Consider the following 22,155-nt stretch of genomic DNA (forward strand, 5'->3'; position numbering starts at 1 on the left):
CTGGAAGATATGGTAGAAATGAAAATTACAGCAACCATCAGAAAAAAAATCAGATTATAGATCTGTTTCAAAAACAGTTTCAAAGCTTTATATTAACATCTAGGGATAAATAGGGTGCGAGTTGCTGGAGGTCCGGGATTTCGTCCTAGGCAAAAAATAGGGGCGTGCAGAGCCGGCCCTAACCAATATGATGCCCTAGGCAAGATTTTGGCTGGTGCCCCCTAGCACCACCGCTAGTTCTGCAGGAGATGCCTGGCATGAGTCAGCTGGCAGCCCTGCTAAAGTCGGGCGCCTTTTGTTTATGAAAATGCATCTTATTTGCATTACTATGTGGCTAGGCAGTTTCTGCTGATTAAAATGATATGCAGCATGCCTATATTCTGTGTGCGACTGCAGCTGTATCTGCATACGAAATGCTACATTACAGTGACTTCCAGGAATACACTGCAACATAGCATTTCGTATGCAGATACAGCCGCAGTCACACACAGAATATAGGCATGCCGCATATCATTTTAATCAGCAGAAGCTGATGGTGCCCCTAAGCATATTAAATGCCCTAGGCATTTGCCTAGTTTGCCTATGCCTAAGGCCGGCTCTGGGGGCGTGGCTTCATGGGGAAGGGCCATGTCCACAGAATAGTAGCAATTCACATTACATCACACAGTAGTGTCTGTCAGTCACATTACTGTACACTACACATTAGTACCCGTTATACACATTTTGCTATGTTACAGCTTCTTATGCACATTACACCACAGTAGAGCAGAGCCCCTTTATATACATTATGCCAGATAGAGACCCTTATACACATTTACACCAGCTATAGCCCCTTATACAACATATGAAAAACAAAAACATAAGGAAAAAAAAGACCTGATTCATGCCCTTTACATTATTTGTCATTTTTCCTCCTCAAAGTAATGCACCTTACACATTATGCCACACACCATAATGCCCATTACACATTATTCCACACATCGTAATGCCCATTATACACTATGCCACACACTGTAATGCCCATTACACATTATGCCGCACATTGTATGCCTATTATGCTACACACCATAATGACCACTACATATTATGCCACACATGCCAGACACTGTAATGCCCATTACACATTATGCCACATACAGTTATGCCCCTGACACAATTTTATGCTCCATACACAATAATGTCCCTTGCAAATTATCCCCCAAAGTAAGGCTTCTAATTACTTTTAAATGACATACTCATTGCCAGGGGTCTCATGTTTGCTGACAGAGGTTTCCAGCTCATTGCCAGGGTAATCATGCCCAAAGCCAGGGGTTTCATGCTCGCTGTCAGGGGTTTCATTCTCTAGGTTCCATGCTCATTGCCAGGGGTTTCTTCCTCATTGTCAGGGGCATTTCTGAATCTTCTCCCTGTGGTGCCAGCATTCCTGGTACTTCTGGGTAATGATATGCACGCTGTTCACTGTTAGATGCTAGAGGTCAAGTAGGATCTAGTGTCTGTCTCCTTGGCTGCAGGCGGGCACCCACGCAGCCCCCAGCACCTGCTGCAGCCATTGTTATTGGGTGGGGTGCATACAGGTGCCTGTGGGGTGACTGCGATCGCGGCCACCTTGCTAGCCCGCCCCGCCAGCAAGCAACCTAAAACTGCCACTGTGTACAATGTTTTAGATATGTATAGTGCATATAAATAACTGAGTGTATGTATGTATGTATGTATGGATGGGTGTGTGTGTGTGTGTGTGTATGTATATATGTGTGTGTGTGTGTGTGTGTGTGTGTATATATATATATATATATATATATATATATATTATGTGTATATGTGTATATATATATATATATATATATATATATATATATATATACACACACACATTTTACTTTGCATAGGATACATTAATCAAATCAATAATATAAATCACAAAACTTTATTTGGATAATATTAATTAAAAAAAAAACTACTATATTATGTTCACCTTAATCAATAAAAAGTCAGTTTAGAAAGTTTAAATAATAGAGAGCAGGCTCAAAGACCCTGATTTTGCCAGCCAAAGTTGGGGTTGTGAAGCAGGCACAGCTGGCACTGAAAACTATTACATATGGCCAGTCCGGGAACCCAATAGCCAGCAATTGGTAGGGCTAACTGTGCGGTTCTCTCACGGCAGTATGAAAATGTGGAAGGAGAAGAGTTATTTTTTTTATCTTCATTAGTGCATTCCCAAAAAAAGTCAAAGGATGTGGCAATAAAGACATAACGTGGCGGTGAGCAATAGCACATCCCGCCCAATGACAAATTACATTTATTTTGTGTTTCATTGACAGAAAGAAGAAAGGGGAAAAAAATGCTCCTAAAGCATCTATGGTGGGATTTTTTGAGCTGGTAAGTATGTTCATTCGCCAACCAACTTTATTCACAATAATTGATACATACAACTACATTTTCTTATTTATTTTAAAAACTGCTTTGATTATCCACTGTTCTGCTCTGCAAAGCAGCAAGTTATCTCTGAATAGATGCGGATTCTATTCAGTGCTGGGAGGTGAGTAGGGGGATGGCCAGCTACTCTGGGAGCGATTGGCATGCCCCCTAAATGCCGGACAACGGGTTAGTGGTGTGAGGCCACACCATACTTCACCTGGGCCATGCCCCTTTTTGGGGCACACATCCCCCTCCCTCCCCCCCAACTGCGAAGTTGGGAGGTATGTAACACATAGCCCAAACATGTGGCTTGACTGGTAGTGACATGCCGCTATTATATCAGTTGTTCATAACAGAATGTTTATAATTTGGAAAATAGTTAGAACCGAGAATAGGACTATATTTTGCCTTAGCACTTCAAAACAATTAGGTGGACACACACTTAAGCCATACCTCCCAACATCAGGAGACGGGGAAGCGGGACTCTCTGGCACGGCAAAGCCATGGTCTCATGGGAGTGCCACGATCGCCAGCCACGCCCCCATTTTCCATCACTATTGGGGCATGGCCAGCGGTCTTTTGAGCTGCTGGCATGCCCCCAGCCCCTCTGTCTCCCGTGAATAGCCAGTGTGCCGTTTATTCACCACTGCTTTGCTAGGAAGAGCAGCGCGTGACAGGAGCCTCCCAACTGTCCCCCCGCAGGTGGGACAGTCCCCAAAAAAGGGACTGTCCCGCAAAAATTGGGACAGTTGGGAGGAATGCTTAAGCGCCTATTTATCAATCCTAGTATTTACTCCAGCAGTTTCCAGATGATTACCACTAAATTAAGTACAGTGGCTTCTAATAGGTCTCTAACACAGGCAATAAGGCAATATCATAGATGTCTCCTGCTTATCGGAGCATACCGCAGTCCTCATACTGTACATGTGCTATTTATCAAGCTCAAAAACTGCCAGTTTTCAGAGCTTTACTACGGGAACGAACGCCAACTTCAGATACCATTAGCTGGCCTCAACCTATGGGAACGAGGAACTGGATGTTTCTGCCTCCTCCCGCCACCATATGTTTCAAGGCACTAATTTTGTGCATGCGTAGTAACACTGCTGGAATGGGACCTGGCTTTATAACCTTTCCCCACTACTATTAGCAGTCTAGTTTTAGGCTTCACCAGGAACATCTGTCTCAACATGATAAATATCCCCAAATCCCATTCTTACTGAATCTCGCCGCGAATGAGAACAATAGGTTTTCAGTTTTTATGACTAACTTGATAAGTAGGCCTTAAAATGAATAGAATTATGCAGGGAAAAGACTTTGTGTAAATATGTGTTTGCATTACTGTACCCGTCTGGGGAGATAACATGTAAATGAATCTGTGAATGCACTATACATGAAGAGCACAAATGACTGAGTTTCTCCTTGCAGCTGTGCTATGCTGATTCTTTTGATATAATATTGATGGTCGTCGGTTTGCTGTCTTCTCTCGCCTGTGGCACTGGACTTCCTCTAATGATCATAGTCTTTGGGCAGATGACCGATGCTTTTGTTCAAAGTGGTACTACTCTAAATAGTAAGTATTATGTTCTCTTTAATGAAGAACTCTATTGAAAACAGTTTTGCTTGCTGCACTAATGTCTGTTAAAAAAGAGGTCTCCGGTCTATAGGTAGACAGCCAAAAGGTCGATATTCAATAGGTCGACCACTAATGGTTGACATGTAAAAGGTAGACAGTACAAAAGGTTGACAGGTTCAAATGGTCGACACAAGTTCTGTCATTTAATTTCCATCTTTTCAACCTTTTCATACTTTACCAACCATGTGGACTACGATTGGAAACAGTAACCTGTGCCGAGTGCATCGGTGGCATGTGAGGAGACGCGGTACACTAATGGGGCTTTTTTTGTGGCAGATAAGTTACAAACCCCCCCCCCAAAAAAAAAAAAAAAATAAATCACCATTTGTGTCAACCTTTCTGTGTGTCGACCTTTTTGACCCTGTCAGCCTTTTCTACTGTCTACCTACAGATGTGTTCTCTTACATCTTTGCTCTGTGCGCTATAAGTAGCATTACACATAACGCGTGAGTGCCGTGTGACTCGTTAACGCAGAACGTTTTTTTTTGCGTTTTTTTCCATGAAAATGCGTCTTAGATGCAAAGTAATGTAATAGGACACACAAGCAGCTTCTGCTGATTAAAAGAATAAGCAGCATGCCTATATTCTGTGTGTGACTGCGACTGTATTAGCATACAAAATGCTATGCTACTGTACAGTGTGTTACTGGAAAACACGAACGTGGCATTTCGGATGCAGATAGAGCCACAATTACACATAGAATATAGGCTGCATATTATTTTAATCAGCGAAAGCTGTTTGTCCATCCTATTGCATTACATTGCGCCTAAGATACATTTTCGTGGAAAAAAAGACGCCCGGCGATACCGAGTTACGTCACATTGTGGCTCGACTTTAAGGGCTGTTTAGTGTGACTGCAGCAAGGATGTAAGAGTACACATCTATGTCGATCTTTTGATCCTGTCAACCTTTTGATTATCGACCTATTGACTGTAGACCCCAAAATAGGATGTACTGTTTTATAGTTGCCAACTGTCCCTAACTTCTATGAGCAAGTCCAGGTTATAAAGCTTTATTCCTGGAAATATTCTGTTTCTGGGAATTGACTAGACTTTGACCATTTATACATTGAAACTCATTGTTTTTGCATGTTATATTTAATTCTAATCCTGAAGCAGTGAGAATGTCAGCTTTAGAGGCCAGTGAGAAAGAACGGGACCAAAGAGAAAAGAGTTGTAACAGGTTGGGTATGGGAGATCGACACTGGCATCCCGACTGCTTGAAATCCCGACAGGTGCACTGAGGTTAGGGAACCCTTATCCTAACCACCCCCCAACCCTAACTCTCCCTTCCTGCAGCCTAACCCTCTCCTTCCGCAGCTTTAACCTAACCCTAACCCCCCCCCTTGCAGCCTATTCCTAAGCCTCCCTCCTTGCAGCCTAAACTAAACCTAACCCCCCCCCCCCCCCACACACAGCCTTAACCCTAAGCCTCCCCAGTATACTTACATTTGGGATTCCGGCGTCTGCATTCTGACAGCTGTCGGGATTCCGGCACTGGCATTCTGAGCGCCAGGATCCTGGAAGTCGGGATGCCAACTACATACCGATGTAACTAAAGTTATTTCATCCCTAGATAGTTTGGTGTATTTTCCTTTTACATCTACACTACTACACTTCTGTCAGCTGCTCAACAAATACTCATCAGTATTTAGTAAAATTATACAAACCATAAGAAAATTACTTTGGTTCTTTTTGACAGTGAATTATGTTCCGATTTACTGTCTATAATAACATATGAAGGGACAGCCCATAGAGTAGGTTAGCGCAGTATAGACATAGCGGGGAGTAAACTATAATTACTTGCTGTCAGCTAGCTTGCACATACTTCATGATAGATAGATAGATAGATAATATTACATTAAATGAAGGCTCTGTATATAAGACAATTGTTTATGTTCTTGTTTTTTTACTCTTTTTTTTTTCTCTCTTTCCATATAGCAACAAAATTAAACACTACCAGTGCAAATGGAACATGTACTGCAAAGTACATTGGAACTTTTGACATAGAAAGTGAAATGACAAGGTAGGGACATTTTAGGAAATTATTCAAGTTTAATTTTTGTTTTACATTTTTCATCCTTATAGTAATGCCCCTTACACAATTTGCCACACACCATAATGCCAATTACACATTATGCCACACACTGTAATACCCATTAAACATTGTGTCACACACTGTAATGCCCATTACAAAATTTACCACACACCGTATTGCCCATTACACAATATACTACACACCGTATAGCTCATTACCCAATATGCTACCCACCATATAGCCCTTTACACAATATGCCACATACTGTAATGCCCATTATACATCTTGCCACACACTGTAGTGCCTATTGCACAATATGTCACACACAGTTATGCCCCACACACAATAATGCCCCTTACAAATTATGCCCCACAGTAAGGCTTCTAATTACTTTTTAATTAACTGCTCATTGTCGGGGGTCTCATGCTCATTGCCAAGGGTTCCATTTCTGTTGTCAGGTGTTTCATGCTCTGGGTTCCATGCTCATTGCCAGGGGCTTCACTGCTTGATGCCAGGAGTCTCATGCTCGATACCAAGGGTTTCATGCTCATTGCTAAGGGGTTTCCTGTTAGCCGCCAAGGGGCACCTGCAGCCCTCTGTGCTCCCAAGCTGCTATGGGTGCTGCGAGGGCTATTGTTATGCAACACCTGCCCCCCTTAAATTAAAAAAACAACTTTGTTGGTGCTGGCGGCCAGGACGTTCTGGAACTCCATTCCTGGTGACGTCATTTTTCACAAGACCTTCATGAACAGCGCTCCGGACAAAAAATAGCCCTGGTTTTGAGAGTTCTGTTAGGACCTTCTCTCCGTCTTTAGTCTTATTATTCCTTCTTTAGTTTTTATCCTTTCACTTATATACCTATAAAAAAAGTCTTGCCCTCTTTGCCTGCTGACTGGGCCATTTTCTCCTCAGCCTGTGCCTTTGCACATCTGATTACCTTATTAGCCTCCTTCTGTCTTCATTATTCTGTGCCTTCTTATATTTCCTAATGGCCATCTGTTTTGCTTACAAAATGCTTGCTACTTCTTTTGCAAACCACACTGGCTTCCTTTTTCTTGTGCTTTTCATAACTCTTTTGATAAAAAGATCTACTGCCTTTAGCATTGTACTTTTTAATTTTTCCCATCTCTCTTGCACTCCTTTCAATTTCCTCCACATTTTCCGATCTCTACAAAGTCAGCCTTCTTAAAATCTAACACCTTTGTTGTGGGATGAGTCAGTCTCTGTCTTTATTCTAAAATATATTGCATGATGGTCACTGGATCCCAAATTTTCACCTACATTTACGTCAGATATTCTATCACCATTTGTAAGTACAGTAGTTAGTCCAATGTTGCATTTTTATGAGTGGGCTCCCTGACCAATTGCTGGAGGGATGCTCCCTGCAAGGAATTCGGCATGTCCCTACATCCAGTGGAACTTGCAAGACACCTCAGTTTACATCAGGTAGATTAAAGTCTCCCATGATTTAGTGATATCCTGCAATAGGTTCCTGTCCAGTTACACTTCTTGACCTGGTGGTCTGTAGATCACCCCAATATGAAGTATTGTTTCTTTATACGTGCATAAATTGGGAGATAGGCAAACTCTCATTTAGGCTGCTGGGATGATGGCTTGCTTCACGCAGTATAGTATAACAATCCATTTCGTTCTAAAAAACAAAGTTGAACATAGCCGATGATTCTTACAATAAATTGTCACATCCCAAAAATTCATAGAATTTTGATCAATTTGATATGTAAAATGTAAAGGGTTATCCAGAGTGATGAGATACTCAACCATCTCAACAAACTCAATTTCTGTGTTGCTCCATATAAAAAATAAATCAATGAAAACACCTGTAGTACAAAATCTTAGACCTGAATAACGGTAATACACATGTATTTTTATAATGATGCATATTCAAATTGGTGTAAGATGTCAGGTTAAAGCCCATGGCTGTCATTGTGTTTTGCATAAAAAATCTTTGCCATAGGAAAAATAGTTCTTTCTCAATACCAAATTTAAAAAAAAATGGTAAAGGGGCGGAACCTTTAACTGTTTATGGCAAACCCATGATTCTTAATATACATAGTTACATATATAGTTACATTGTTTGAGAAAGTCGGCCGTTTTGTTTACGCACTATAGTAAAAAAAAAAAAAAAGGAATAATCTACACACCATAACCCATTAGGAATTTATCTAGCCCATTCTTAAAAGTATTGACCGAGTCTGCTATTACTACTCTGTCTGGCAGGGAATTCCAAACACGTATAGTCTATACTGTGAAGAAACCTTTTTGCCTCTGTGTGCAAAATCTCTTCTCTTCTAACCTAAGTGGATGTCCATGTGTCCTCTGAGTTGATCTTACCAAAAACAGATCCCCTGCAAGTTCTATGTATTGTCCCCTTATATATTTATAAATATGCCGGCCTGCAGCAGCTGCTGCTACACTGTGCCCTCTACAGGTTGCCGTAGTTAGGGTGCAAACATCAGGGATACTGTACTTACTGGGGTAAATGGCACTAGAGGAAAATAAAACACTTTTGGTTGGTGCAATCATTGTTTACAGTTAAAGTACATTTTTATTTATCTCCATTAAAATAAAAAAAAATGCACAGCAACATTTCCTTATGAGCAACAGTTTCCTATATAATGATTTATGTCTTTTTCTCTGTGTACTGGCACTACTCCTGAAAAAGTTAGTGGTTGCCACCTGCTTTAGAGCATTCCCTAACTTCCTAAATTCATCTTTTACGGCCATGACTTCAGCATTAGCCAGGTTATTTGTCCCTAGGAGGACAATGATATCCCCCCACATGTGTTTTCTTAATGCCTTCACAATTTTTAGCATCCGCTCTTTATCCCTTGTAACTGTGGCTCCAGCTAAGCACCATACTTGTTTCTCTACTTGAATTGACATCATCTCCAAGTCCTGGGAATATGGTTCTCCCAATACTGTAAATGGGGCCTTGGCCGGATGACCTAGGTTACCTGTACACACTGCTCCTTAACCCGGGTTGTTCCTATGTCCAACCCAGGTCAGGTAATTTTTTTTTTGGGACCCTTTCACACCAAACACCAACCCGTGATAACCCGTCAATAATCTGAGATAAAGCGGCAGTGTGAAATTGGTGTTTCTAGATTCCTACAACAGAGGTAAATGGTTTATAATAAAAGGTGGTATAATGTAGAGTAGTGTGTATCTGAAAACTATATAGTTTGGTATATTAACATTCAGACTGTCTACGTCAAAATGTTGGCATGGTTTCATTGTTGACATTATAAATGATGCCGTGTACAGAATGTGGATATTCAATGTCGACACTTATATAATGTTAACATTATGTACTGTATGTGTATATATGTTGACATTCTGAATGTTAACATTCTGACTCATACCCTTTATTGAAAGCCTGCATAATATATTATGATCTGTTTTCCATAGATATTCATACTACTATGTTGGGATTGGCTGTGGTGTCTTTGTACTAAGCTTTTTCCAAGTTTGGACCTTCTTGTTATCCGCTGCGAGACAGACTCACAGGATCCGCCAGAGATTCTTCAAAGCTGTCCTTCATCAGGAAATGGCTTGGTTTGACTCAAACCAGATTGGGACGCTGAACACCAGACTTACAGAGTAAGAAAATCTAATATTCGTAAAATTAACAACTGAAAGATACTATAATTAAAGTGACTGTGGCACAACTCATGTAGTCCCTATTTGGTGTGTGACGTCACCATGTGGCAAATAAAGTGCATATTTAATATTATGTTACAAGAAATTCTTCAGATTTTAAACAGTAAATTTAATTTGAATCATTAACTGGGCAAATGTAGCCATAATAATTGATGTTATTAAGTTGCACAAGATTAACGATGGCTCTTTTATTTTCTAGGGATATTAACACTATTCATGAAGGACTTGGGGACAAGATTTCCATATTCATCCAATTCTTGTCCACCTTTATAGCTGGCATCATTATTGGATTTGTGAATGGCTGGAAACTGACACTGGTCATCCTGTCAGTAAGCCCTATTCTTGGTGTATCTGCAGCACTCTGGACCAAAGTAAGTGATTTAATTATTTGCCTAATTAATGGGTTTATATATCAAGAAGAGAAAACAGTGAAGAAGTGGACCAGTGGAAAAGTTGCCCATAGCAACCAGCTACTATCTATCATTTTATAAAATATACTTAAGAAATGCTACTTGGAAACTGATTGGTTGCAATGGGCAACTTCTTCACTGGTCCTCTTATCCACTCTTTTCACAACTTGATACGTCAAGTCAGTGGTTCCCAAACTGGGTGTCGTGGTACTCCGGGGTGCCTCATGGCACTTGCAGTGGTGACCTGGGTTGGTGAGACATGACTATTTGAAATTATTTATGGCCAATGTAATACTGTAGGTGTACTGTAGGCTAAACCATTGACCATTTTAACTGAACTTGTGCTCCTGAACCATTTATTAAATACACTGCTTTATGTTTTGGGGTTTGTTACTTGTTTTTTTTAACCATTCATTGTATAATCATGTAGAATATATTCTCAGGGTTGTTCCCTATAATTGCAGGAGAAGTATCCCATATAGTCATTATTTTTGTCTACTTTAATTCTTAATTCAGATTTTTTTTTAAATATGTATTATTCTCATTTTATGTGTTTTGAGTTACACCAACACCATTATATAAAAAAATTAGTAACTTCCATCTTTTATTGGTTACTATTATCTTTGACCCGTCATTTGCTAGGTCGCTAGTTTCTACCTATCGCGGTGGTCAATGCAGATATTTGTTTCAGACCACCTTCTCTCCCTCCCTCATTCCCTCCCTCCCTCCCTCCTACCTACCCTCCCTCTCAGTACTTATAAACCCCCACAGTGTCACTCTCACCCCCAGCCATTGACATCATCCACAATTGCCATTCCCAGACGTGGACTGCTGCTGACAACCGGTTCTTCTGTATGGCGTGCTTCCCGGCACCCACTGCGCATCACATAGATAGGACAGACCATTGACAATTATTATATAGGTTTAATATGCATGTGAGGAGCATAGTTGTGGGTTCTGAGATGTTTTTAGAATTAAAACATAGCAACATTGGTGATTATATAGTACAACCCTGTCTGTCTAGGAGCATTATGTATGCATTCTCGTGAATCAATTCTAACCCAGTATTTCAATGTTAAATGACAATGATAACCCACTGCAGGACTGTAGCCCACTGTAGATGTGCGTAGGAAACCCCTTAGGATCCTGCATTCACAATGACTGTTGCACACCGATTTATGGGATTTCCATGCAAAATGTTAGCTCTTGGAAAACCCCTTTTACTGCATAGATGTTGCGAGCAGCATATGTTTCTAAGGGATCTATTCATGAAGCAGTGAAAAGAGGGGAGAAGTGAACCTGTGAAGAAGTTGCCCATGGCAACAAATCAACAATTTTATAGCATGCAAATTATAAATGTTACTTCAATGCTAATTGGTTGCCATGGGCAACTTCTCCACTGGCTCACTTCTCCACTCTTATCACTGCTTCGTAAATAAGCCCCTAATTACTGAATGGCTTCATAGGATATAGACAGCGCTGGATTAACAGGGAGAGCAGGATGTTGCCAAGGGCCCCTCAAACATTGCTACATTACCAGCATGGAGCGCAATGTGGCATATGTGAACTGGGATTTCTGTGAGGCATAATGTGAACTGGAGGCACTATTGCATACCTCCCAACTTTGTGCTGAGCCAGGGCGGTACATTATCGTGAAATAAGGGGGCGTGGTCTATCTTAAAGGGGCGTGGCTTCACAGCGCATGCGCACAGCATCTATTCACCACTGCTCTGCTCAGAGCAGCGAGTGACAGGGGGATCTCCCGACTGCCGCCCCCCCCACCCCATCCACCGCGGGACATTGCGACCCGCGGGTGGGACAGAACGTGAAAAACGGGACTGTCCCGCCAAAATCGGGACAGTTGGGAGGTGTGACTATTGTGTGTTTAAGTCACTTGTGGTGCTGGCAGTATGTTCACATTATACTTTTTAATGACATCGCCAGCATATCATATTGACAATTTTATTGGCGGGGCCCCACACATTAGTTGCCCTGGGGCCGCCACAAACCTTAATCCTGCTGTGGATGTAGAAATGAAACTGAAAGAAAACTGAAGACCAGCAGGTGGGGCTGTTGAATGTTCTAATTCCCTCCTTTTAAAAACTTTGTACAACTTTAATCACTAAATTTCTTTGTAAACAATATTTGCAGTTTTTCCTTCAGGGATAAAAACAAAAAAGATGCTTGGGGCTACTAACTCGTGAGCAAAGCTGCCATGGGAGAAGCAGCTTGTTCTGAGATCTACGTCTGCAGCCCTGGGCATTTTGCGCATGATATGTTGATTCGCATAGCGAAGCAGATGCTTACAGGAAACTGCAGGCTCTTGAATTGAAAAGGAAAATTGTTGGGGATAAGGAGTATACAGGGGATAAACACAGCCTCGCCTGGACTACATCCTTTTAGAATCTCTGACTCAATTATGTTCCTCTGCAGAGCAGTCACTTTAAGTCGGGTGCCGTTGCAAAACTAGGGCGGAGTCAAGTTCCACAGAAGCTTGATTGGAACACCAACTTTCAGTGCAATGAGTGTCAAGTGTCTGTTTTTTCCTTTATTGCGCCTCTCCCTGATGCACATCGAAAACATACATACAGTACCTCAGTTTCTTTCTAGGTCACTTAGCTATACAATAGTGAAAATGCGTAGTTTTTGCATGATGCCGGAACGAACAAACAGACAAAAATTCCAAACATTTTTTTTATGTCTCCATACAGTAGTTCATAAACAGTCCCTAAAAGTAGATTTCTGAAATAAATTGTTATGTACAAACACAACCCTTACAATTGTATCATATGTATGGATTCTTTTTTCCTAGAATGGTTTTATCAAAATGAGGACTCCAATAATCACATAAGCAGATGGAATAATTTATGTTTTTTTGTGTTTTGTATCACAGCTTCTTGCAACCTTTACAATGGAGGAATTATCCGCTTATGCAAGCGCTGGAGCAGTGGCAGAGGAGATCATTACAGCGATACGGACAGTTGTTGCTTTTAACGGACAGGAGCAGGCATTGACTAAGTATGCTATATCAAGCATTTTTTTTCTATTGCAGAATCCTCCATTAACTGAGTGGCTAAATATGAAATGTACTTGCAAAGCAATACTAAGCCTCACCCTGTTGGAAATGTTTTTCCTGTATACTCTGCTTAACACTAATATAGCAGTAATGATTAATAATGTTTGTAAAGTAATTTATTTTGTGGTGGTGGGGGGGGGGGGTGATTTTGTGTTTTTGTTACGTGTGTGCCTTCCAATTGATGCTTAAATATGCACAGTGGTACCCATGGGCAGATCCAGAACAAAATGACAGTGTGGGGGAAGGGGGGGGGGGGCAGCACCATGACAGGAGAAGAGGAGGGGTTTTTGGCATGTGCCTAGTGGGTGTGGCCTCACAACAGAGGGCATGGCCTCAAAGAGAATGCAATATCCACGAGCCACACACTCATTTTTATCAATCTTCTGCACCCACTACTCTTGCTGTATATGCCAGCCTCCTCCCCCTCTCCCCAGCTCATGCCAACCTTTGCTTCCTCAGTCCTCTCCCACTCCCCTCAGCAGTCACAGCCAGGCTCCTCTTTCAATGCTCTTCCTTCCGAGTGACGGTACTCTCTTCCCCCTCCTGGCCCCTTTTCCAGCTCATAGCATTGCTCAGCTCCTCGACGCAATCTCAGACTTCTTTTCTGAAGACAATAATGCAGTGGGTGACGCCAGGAAATGGGTGACAGGGAGAGGCAGTGGGTGATGCCAGGAAATGGGTGACATGGGGAGGCAGTGGGTGATGTAGAGGAAGAGAAGAGGCACTGGGTTACAAGGAGAGGGTGACGAGAGAGAGATGTGATGGGGAGAGACAGTGGGAGATGGAGAAGCAGTGGGTGATGGGGAGAGGTAGTGGGTGACGGAGAAGGTGATGGGGAGAGAGAGTAAGTGACAGGGAGAGTCAAAAGATGATGCCAGGGAAATGGAGAGGGTGACGTAGGGCCATCCCGAGCGTAATATTTTTGGTAAGCGGATGTACATTTTGGCACCCCCCACAATCACCCTCCTGAATCCAGCTATGGTGGTACCAACTCTTTACATCACTTCCATTCAACACGATCTATGCTTGCCACAAGGTATATTCTCTGCACAAAAGCACATTCAAAATGTTTTATTAATACCATTACATATTCCATTTAAGCTAAACCACTACAGTATATAAAATTTTGGGACATGTTTATTAAGTATAATTTGCAGGAAATCCTCAGAAAACATCTCGTATCCACAAAAACTAAGTATCCCCAGAATGTAAGAAGGGGAGAGTGCAGCAGATATTGGAGTTATTCATTATTGTTCGCAAAAGCAGCCCACATAGGTTTCTATTGATGCTACTAAAATATGAAGTGTACAAAGGTGCAGAAGGCATAGCTTTCCAAAGCTTGGCTATAATAGACAGTGGGCTACATTACTGCAAACATTTCCAGAGATTAATATTCTGCTAATATCTGCTTGCACTTGGCCACATATGCAGTAACACAGCTGGGTCCCAACGAGGAAGTAATTATATAAGCAATCAACGTACTTTTTGGTGATCACGGGAACAGGCTCTTATCAGAGCACCCTGTCCTAAGGAAGCATTCAAGTTACTGGCTGCCAGGATCCTGTGTGTCAGGATACCAATGCCGGAATCCCGACACCCGGTGAAATACCGACTGTCGGAATCCCAACCACTGCCCAGAATCCCTGGACCTCCACCCGTTAGGGACTATAACCCTGTGGCCACCTAAGGTCACCACCGGACCCAAAGTGTGACGAGCACAGTGAGCCCACGAGGGGAAGTGCTGCGCTTGCCGCTGGTATTCTGGCTGTCGGGATCCTGGCGCCAGTCTCCTGACCGCCAGCATCCCAACAGCCGGGATATCATACTGAATCCATCATGGGTACTCTACTTTAGTACATTCCCCTGAAAAAGATTCCTTATTTCAGCAATAGTTTTGGGCATCAAAGCACACCTGATATGTGGAATCTATCTATCTATCTATCTATCTATCTATCTATCTATCTATCTATCTATCTATCTATCTATCTATCCTGATTTGCTGGTGCATTATCAACTTGCACTTATCACTGCTTTATCTGCTTTTTCTCCAGGCTTAATACATCTGCCCCATGTCTAAAAATAACTGATTTCTTTTTTTTTTAAGCTAAACTTGTCGGATTTCACTTTTTTTCTCTGGCTGGGTCCACAAGATTATCCACAGGATAACATTGGGATATTGTCGAGCGACAGCGAAAATGGCACCAACATGGTCACGAGCTTTCTGGCCTCCCACGATGCATTGGGGCCTCCACTATATAGTCCCGCCCACTGACTCAGTCAGATCAGTTTTTTGCTTGGTGCGGCAGGAAGCCGCATGGTCACAGGGCTGCTGTGAGAGCAGCCTCAAGCCTTTATTATTTTATTTTTATAGACTTACTATATTGTTTTTTGAGCGACTTCTCTTAACAGCGTCTTAAACGCATACTAGAAAGAGTCGCTCCAACAACTCCCCACCGGGTCGCAACAACGCTTACCTTCGGGTATCAGTGCCGTCTCGACGGGCGTCTGTGTTGGATGTTCTAGCAGGTCCAGCAGACGTAACCAGGCTGTGGCCGGAGCATGGGGAGACGGTGAGTCTATGGACTTCCTCTTACTAGAGGGGTCAGGACACAGCTACACTGATTTTGGTGGAGACTACAAACAGTGTGTTGATGCGCCGAACATCTAGAGTGCGACAGCGCTACGCTCCGGGGATCATAAGCGCAAGGACTAGGTAGAGGCCGCGATCCTGGGAGTTTAAGTCAACAGGGGGATTCAGACGCTCTCCTGGCCGTCCCTCCTCCGAGTTCATGGCCAGTTCCCGCGTGTTTCTCGTTTCATGAACTAAATGACCTCACTTCCGGCTCAGACGCTACTACGAGGGTACTCGGTTGCATCTTAGACGCTGCGGTTGTGTACACTGGAGATAAAACCCGCCCAGACCGAGTCGCAGGCCTTAACGTCTGCATACACGTGGAAGTCGCTCAGCGTCCGTGTCCGTTTGTGAGCGTCCATGTCCGTTATCCGTTATCAAGAGCGGCAGTGTACACCAGTAGCGTCTGAATCCACTCAGCGTCTTACAAGCATATTTGCTTGGATATGGAAGTGTGGTGAGTCTCCCTGTATCCCGCTCTACGGAGGCAGGATATACAGTACTAAAAATTCTCTCTACTTCTTAGTATGCATTGTTAATTTTTAGTACCTTTTGCATATGAGACCTGTATATTACTGTGTTTTCTACATGCTGTGTTGAAAAAAGAACCAGTTTAAAACAGAAGTACAATTTTCCTACTTATGTATAAGTTGTTATGGAGGTTGTATTCTCATATGGCAATGTCTAATGCTTTAACATGTGACTGACTGCTAGTATGTGTGCTGACTTTTCAGTGTAATGTCAGTCCTGTTCTGACCCTCAAATCAGGTGCACTGTGGTCAGATTGATCTCATCTCTATATACTGACATATAGGGTGATTTTCAGTCACAAATTGTGTAGTCAATAACAGGTTAATACCATGTCTGTGAGCGGCAAAAGTGATGAGGAGAATTTATCAAGCACTCCTACAGCCCTAACATGCTTATCTTGTAAGTCAGGGGTAATTGATATGAATCAATTGGTCACTTATGAGGGTTTGTGTTTCGCTTTTCAGCGAAGTAAGAAACAGGAGTTGGTTCAACCACCAACAGAGCCACCATGGAATATGTTCACAAAGACTCTGTCTTCAATAGCGGACAGGTTAGCTCCGGTAGCACCACATCAAGGGTTAGGTTACACTATGAACCCATACATGCAGCTCCCTTCTTATGGTTTGGTTCCAGTAGCCTCTACAAGCAACCAAGGGGCAGGTAAGATTAAGACAGATACGTCTGTGTGGCAGACTACACAAGATGATACATCAGATGATGATGATACAATAGATTCAACTCCGTATGATGATCAGTCGCAGAGCTTAAGTTCAGAAGATGTAGCTGAACTTATTAATGCTGTGAAGGCTGTTCTCTCGTTGGAAGAGCCAGCCAACACAGTGTTAAAAGCTGAAGCACCTGTATTTAAACGAAAAAAATCAGTGAAAGCTGAATTCCCAGCGTCGGATGAGCTGACGGAAATGATGGATGAGTCTTGGGCAGCACCCAGTAAAAAGTATAAGATTCCTAAGAGGTGGGATTCTTATTATCCATTTCCTGCTGTGGATTGTTCGAAAAGAGAAGTTCCTCCAAAAGTAGATGCACATGTTCTGCGACACGTGCATAAATCTGCTTTACCACTGTCATCTACCTCATTGAATGATGTCACAGACAGAAGGGTAGAGAGTCTGTTGAAAAATATTTTTTCTCTAGCAGGAGCAGTGGTAAGACCTGCTATGGCTTCGGCCTGGGTAGCAAAGGCAATGGGCGAATGGATAGAGGAACTAGAGAATGACATCCCTTCTCCTACTAGGGAGCAAGAGGATCGTTTTTGCCGGTTAAGACAATCTGCCCAGTATTTGGAAGAAGCAGCAATTGATGTAGGCACAGTTGCTTCTAAAGCTTCAGCCTTGACAGTAGTCACTCGCAGAGCAGTTTGGCTACGGACCTGGAAGGCAGATGCAGAGTCCAAGAAAGAATTGGAAGCATTGCCTTTTGTCTGTAATATATTATTTGGAAAATCTTTATCGGATATCCTAGAATCAGAGGCTGAATCGAAAAAGGTCAGATTTCCGGCTGCTGATAACCCTAAGTCCAAGGGTTTAAAATTTTGCTCATTTCGTTGGCAAAGCAAAGCAAAAGCTAAAGAGGAGCCTAAGCAACCCCAGTTTAAATCCAGGGGTAGGAAGCAGTGGGCTAGCAAAAAGCCAGCTTCCAAACCTGAACAGAAACCGTCAGCCTGAAGAGACGGGCCTCCGCCTGGAGGATTCCAGGGTTGGGGGCCGACTCCTTCTTTTTGCACACATATGGCAACAGTCAACAGCAGATTCTTCGGTGCAGAAGGTAGTATCTCAGGGGTATGGGTTCCCATTCAGGAGGCTGCCTCCTCAAAGATTTTTTGCACCAGCCCGTCTCGTATAGAGTCGAAGGCCAATGCCCTGCAAGAAGCAGTCCAAAAATTACTGCAGTCAGGTGTGATTGTCCCAGTACCTCCATCACAAAGGGGACAGGGGTTTTACTCCAATCTATTTCTAATCAAGAAACCAATTGGGTCATACCGACCAATTCTAAATCTGAAAATGTTGAACAAATACATATGGATCCCGAAGTTCCACATGGAGACGTTACGCTCCATAATGTTGGCTATGGAACCGGGAGATTACATGGTATCTCTGGATGTATGGGATGCTTACCTACATGTGCCTATAGCACTATCACATCAGTGTTACCTCAGGTTTGCCATCCTCCAGGAACATTTCCAGTTCCAAGCTCTGCCGTTCGGGCTAGCTACAGCACCAAGGGTGTTTACCAAGATCATGGTGGTTATGGCAGCTTGTCTGCGCAAACAAGGGATAAGAATATTCCCATACCTCGACGACCTGTTAATCTTAGCACAGTCGCAAGATTTACTGTTGAGCCATCTTCAACAGACGATAGTTTGTTTACAGAGACACGGGTGGCTCATAAATTGGGAAAAGTCGTCCCTGAATCCGTCACGGTGGATGGTTCATTTGTGGGCCATATTGGATTCAGACCTACAGAGAGTTCTCTTACCAGAGAAAAAGATAGTCAAGGTGCAGGTCATGGCTCAGGAAGCGTTGCAAGCCCAGACAATGTCAGTCCATGCAGCAATGCGACTGTTGGGTCTGATGGTATCAACCTTCGACATGGTGGAATATGCGCAATTCCACTCCAGACCGTTGAAGCACCTTATTCCGACCAAATGGAACGGAAATCATCAGACGATAAAGAAGCAGATGATAAAGAATCCAGTAAATGTAAAAAAGTCTCTAGCGTGGTGGCTACAGACAGACCATTTAAACAAGGGGAGACCCTTTTGGATAAAAGAGTGGCAAGTCCTGACAACAGATGCCAGCCTGCAAGGCTGGGGGGCGGTACTCGGAAGCCTATGGTTCCAGGGAAAATGGACCGCAAGGGAAAGTCGTCTGCCGATAAATCTGTTGGAAATAAGGGCCATTTACTTGGCTCTGGTTCGGGCAAAGGACAGTCTGCAAGGAAGATCGGTCCAGATCCGCTCAGACAATGCGACGGCAGTAGCATACCTCAATCATCAAGGAGGAACTCTCAGCAAGAGTTTGATGGAGAAAGTAACTCCCGTCCTAAAATGGGCAGAACTCCATCTCCCAGCATTGTCAGCAGTATTTGTCCCGGGTGTACTAAACTGGGAAGCGGATTTTCTCAGTCGGCACACCATTCAGGAAACCGAATGGGCACTACACCCAGAAGTGTTTCAGACGCTGGTGAACAGATGGGGTCTACCGGAGATAGACCTTATGGCGTCGCGTCTAAACAACAAAGTTCCGAAGTACGGATCGAGAACAAGGGACCCAGGAGCGGTCCTTGTAGATGCACTGTCAGTAGAATGGAGGTTTCAGCTGGCATATCTGTTCCCTCCAATATCTCTGTTACCCAGAGTAGTGAGAGAGATAAAACAGGCAAAAGGAGTGATCATTCTAATAGCTCCAGCTTGGCCAAGAAGGCATTGGTACACAGATCTGTTGAGAATGTCCGTGGAAGCACCGATACTGCTCCCTCAACGTCCAGATCTGCTAATGCAGGGTCCTTGTTGTCACAGTAATCTGGATCGCCTGTTTTTGACGGCGTGGTGGTTGAAACCTCTATCTTAGAGGCTAAAGGATTTTCGAAACAAGTAATCCAAACTATGCTTAGAGCAAGAAAGCCTTCTTCGGCCCATGTGTATCATAGAATATGGCAAGCCTATATTCATTGGTGTACTGGAAAAAATTTCAATCCGAGATCTTTTAAAGTAGCTAGGATTTTGGATTTCCTTCAGGCAGGATTGGATAAAGGGTTGAAAGTTGCTTCCTTGAGGGTCCAAGTTTCAGCGTTAACTGTATGGTTTCAGCAGAGGATTGCTGATTTACAGGATGTACGTATGTTTTTTCAAGGAGTAATACATATTCAACCTCCATTTGTTCCTCCTGCAGCTCCCTGGGATTTGAATTTAGTTCTTAAATTTCTCCAGGATCCTTTGTTTGAACCACTTGAGAGAGCAGATCTTAAGTGGTTAACGGTTAAAGTTCTTTTTTTACTGGCAATGGCGTCAGCCAGAAGAGTGTCAGATTTAGGAGCATTATCGTGTAAGTCTCCTTTCCTAAGTTTTTTCCAGACAGAGCAGTTCTCAGAACGAGATCTAGCTATCTTCCAAAGGTGGTATCAAAGTTTCACCTGAATGAAGAGATTGTAGTCCCAGCTTTTCAGGTATCGGGACTATCTGCGGGAGAAGCGTCGCTGGACGTGGTCCGGGCTTTAAGAATCTACATAGATCGTACTAGTGCGATCAGGAAAACAGATTCTCTCTTCATCCTCTACGGATTCCATAGAAGAGGATGGCCTGCTAGTAAACAGACGCTGGCGAGATGGCTCCGAATGGTAATATCAGAAGCTTATTCTCATGCAGATCTCCCTATTCCGGCTAATGTCTCTGCACACTCTACACGTAAGGTAGGTCCTTCTTGGGCAGCACAACAGGGTGCTTCAGCAGAACAGATATGTAAGGCAGCCACATGGTCTTCCATAAACACATTCATTAGACATTATGCCTTGGATACTTTTGCCTCTCATGACGCAGACTTCGGGCGAAAGGTCCTCCTGTGCAATCAGGAGCGTCCCCACCACTAAAATGGCTTTGGGAATCCCAATGTTATCCTGTGGATCCAGCCAGAGAAATATACGTTATGGTAAGAACTTACCATTGATAACGTGATTTCTCTTATGTCCACAGGTATCCACAGGGATCCCACCCTGACGCATCTGATTTGAGGATCTAGACAATCACTAAAACCTCTTCCTTCTTGTATGGAAGGGTGTGCATGTGTGTTCTTATCGCCTAAACAGGTCTCTGCCTGATGTTCCTGCCTAAAATCGCTGTGGAAAGAACTGATCTGACTGAGTCAGTGGGCGGGACTATATAGTGGAGGCCCCAATGCATCATGGGAGGCCAGAAAGCTCGTGACCGTGTTGGTGCCATTTTCGCTGTCGCTCGACAATATCCCAATGTTGTCCTGTGGATACCTGTGGACATAAGAGAAATCACGTTATCAACGGTAAGTTCTTACCATAACGTATATTTTGACTTGTTTGTGACTTTGTTCTTTGGAACATTCTACATTTATGTATATTTGTTTTCCTGGCAGGTATAGAGCCAATTTGAGAAATGCAAGAGAAGTGGGAATAAAAAAGACAATCACTACTAATGTATCAATGGGGCTCACTCAGTTCCTCATCTTTGGAGCATACGCCTTAGCTTTCTGGTATGGAACCAAACTAACAGTGGATGAGCCAGAAACATACAGCATTGGGAAAGTTCTCATTGTAAGTGGCACCTTTTACTTCATTTTTAAGGATTATTAATTAGACTTAATTTTTGCTAATATTTATGATTCAAAACATATTACATTTATAAATGTATGTACAAATGCAATGTGGTAAGAACTAAGAAGTTCTATAAATTATGATTAACAATTATTTATAAAGCATCTACATATTATTATATACTAGTGCTTGCGTATAATAAATATTAGTCTCTCAGACAAGTACAGTAGGAACCTAACTCTGATGGATAACACTGATCAACACTGATTTTAGTGTCAATTATATTAGATCGATTATGGGGTAATTTTGTGGTGCTGATTCTGAATCTGACATTGGTTTTGGTAGATTGGCTCTGTTTTTTGAGATACACGGACGAGACACAAGAAAAACAGAATAGACCATGCACACTGCTCAACTGCCAGTGGCTGATCACTTATATATGGAG

General features: G+C 42.7%; 1 protein-coding gene across 14 annotated transcripts in view; it reads left to right on the plus strand.

The window, feature by feature from the left end:
• Window positions 1-22,155, plus strand: part of LOC135056444 (ATP-dependent translocase ABCB1-like) — a 194,363-nt gene that overhangs the window by 121,192 nt on the left and 51,016 nt on the right. For all 14 annotated transcript variants that reach the window (XM_063961626.1, XM_063961625.1, XM_063961621.1 and 11 more), the window contains 7 exons: window positions 2,319-2,376; window positions 3,841-3,985; window positions 5,989-6,073; window positions 9,515-9,706; window positions 9,966-10,137; window positions 13,070-13,194; window positions 21,533-21,710. In XM_063961626.1, coding sequence (XP_063817696.1) covers window positions 2,319-2,376; window positions 3,841-3,985; window positions 5,989-6,073; window positions 9,515-9,706; window positions 9,966-10,137; window positions 13,070-13,194; window positions 21,533-21,710 — 955 coding nt within the window. The remainder of the gene's footprint in view (window positions 1-2,318; window positions 2,377-3,840; window positions 3,986-5,988; window positions 6,074-9,514; window positions 9,707-9,965; window positions 10,138-13,069; window positions 13,195-21,532; window positions 21,711-22,155) is intronic.

Source organism: Pseudophryne corroboree, chromosome 3 (assembly GCF_028390025.1).
Source record: "Pseudophryne corroboree isolate aPseCor3 chromosome 3, aPseCor3.hap2, whole genome shotgun sequence".
NCBI classification, from domain to species: domain Eukaryota; kingdom Metazoa; phylum Chordata; class Amphibia; order Anura; family Myobatrachidae; genus Pseudophryne; species Pseudophryne corroboree.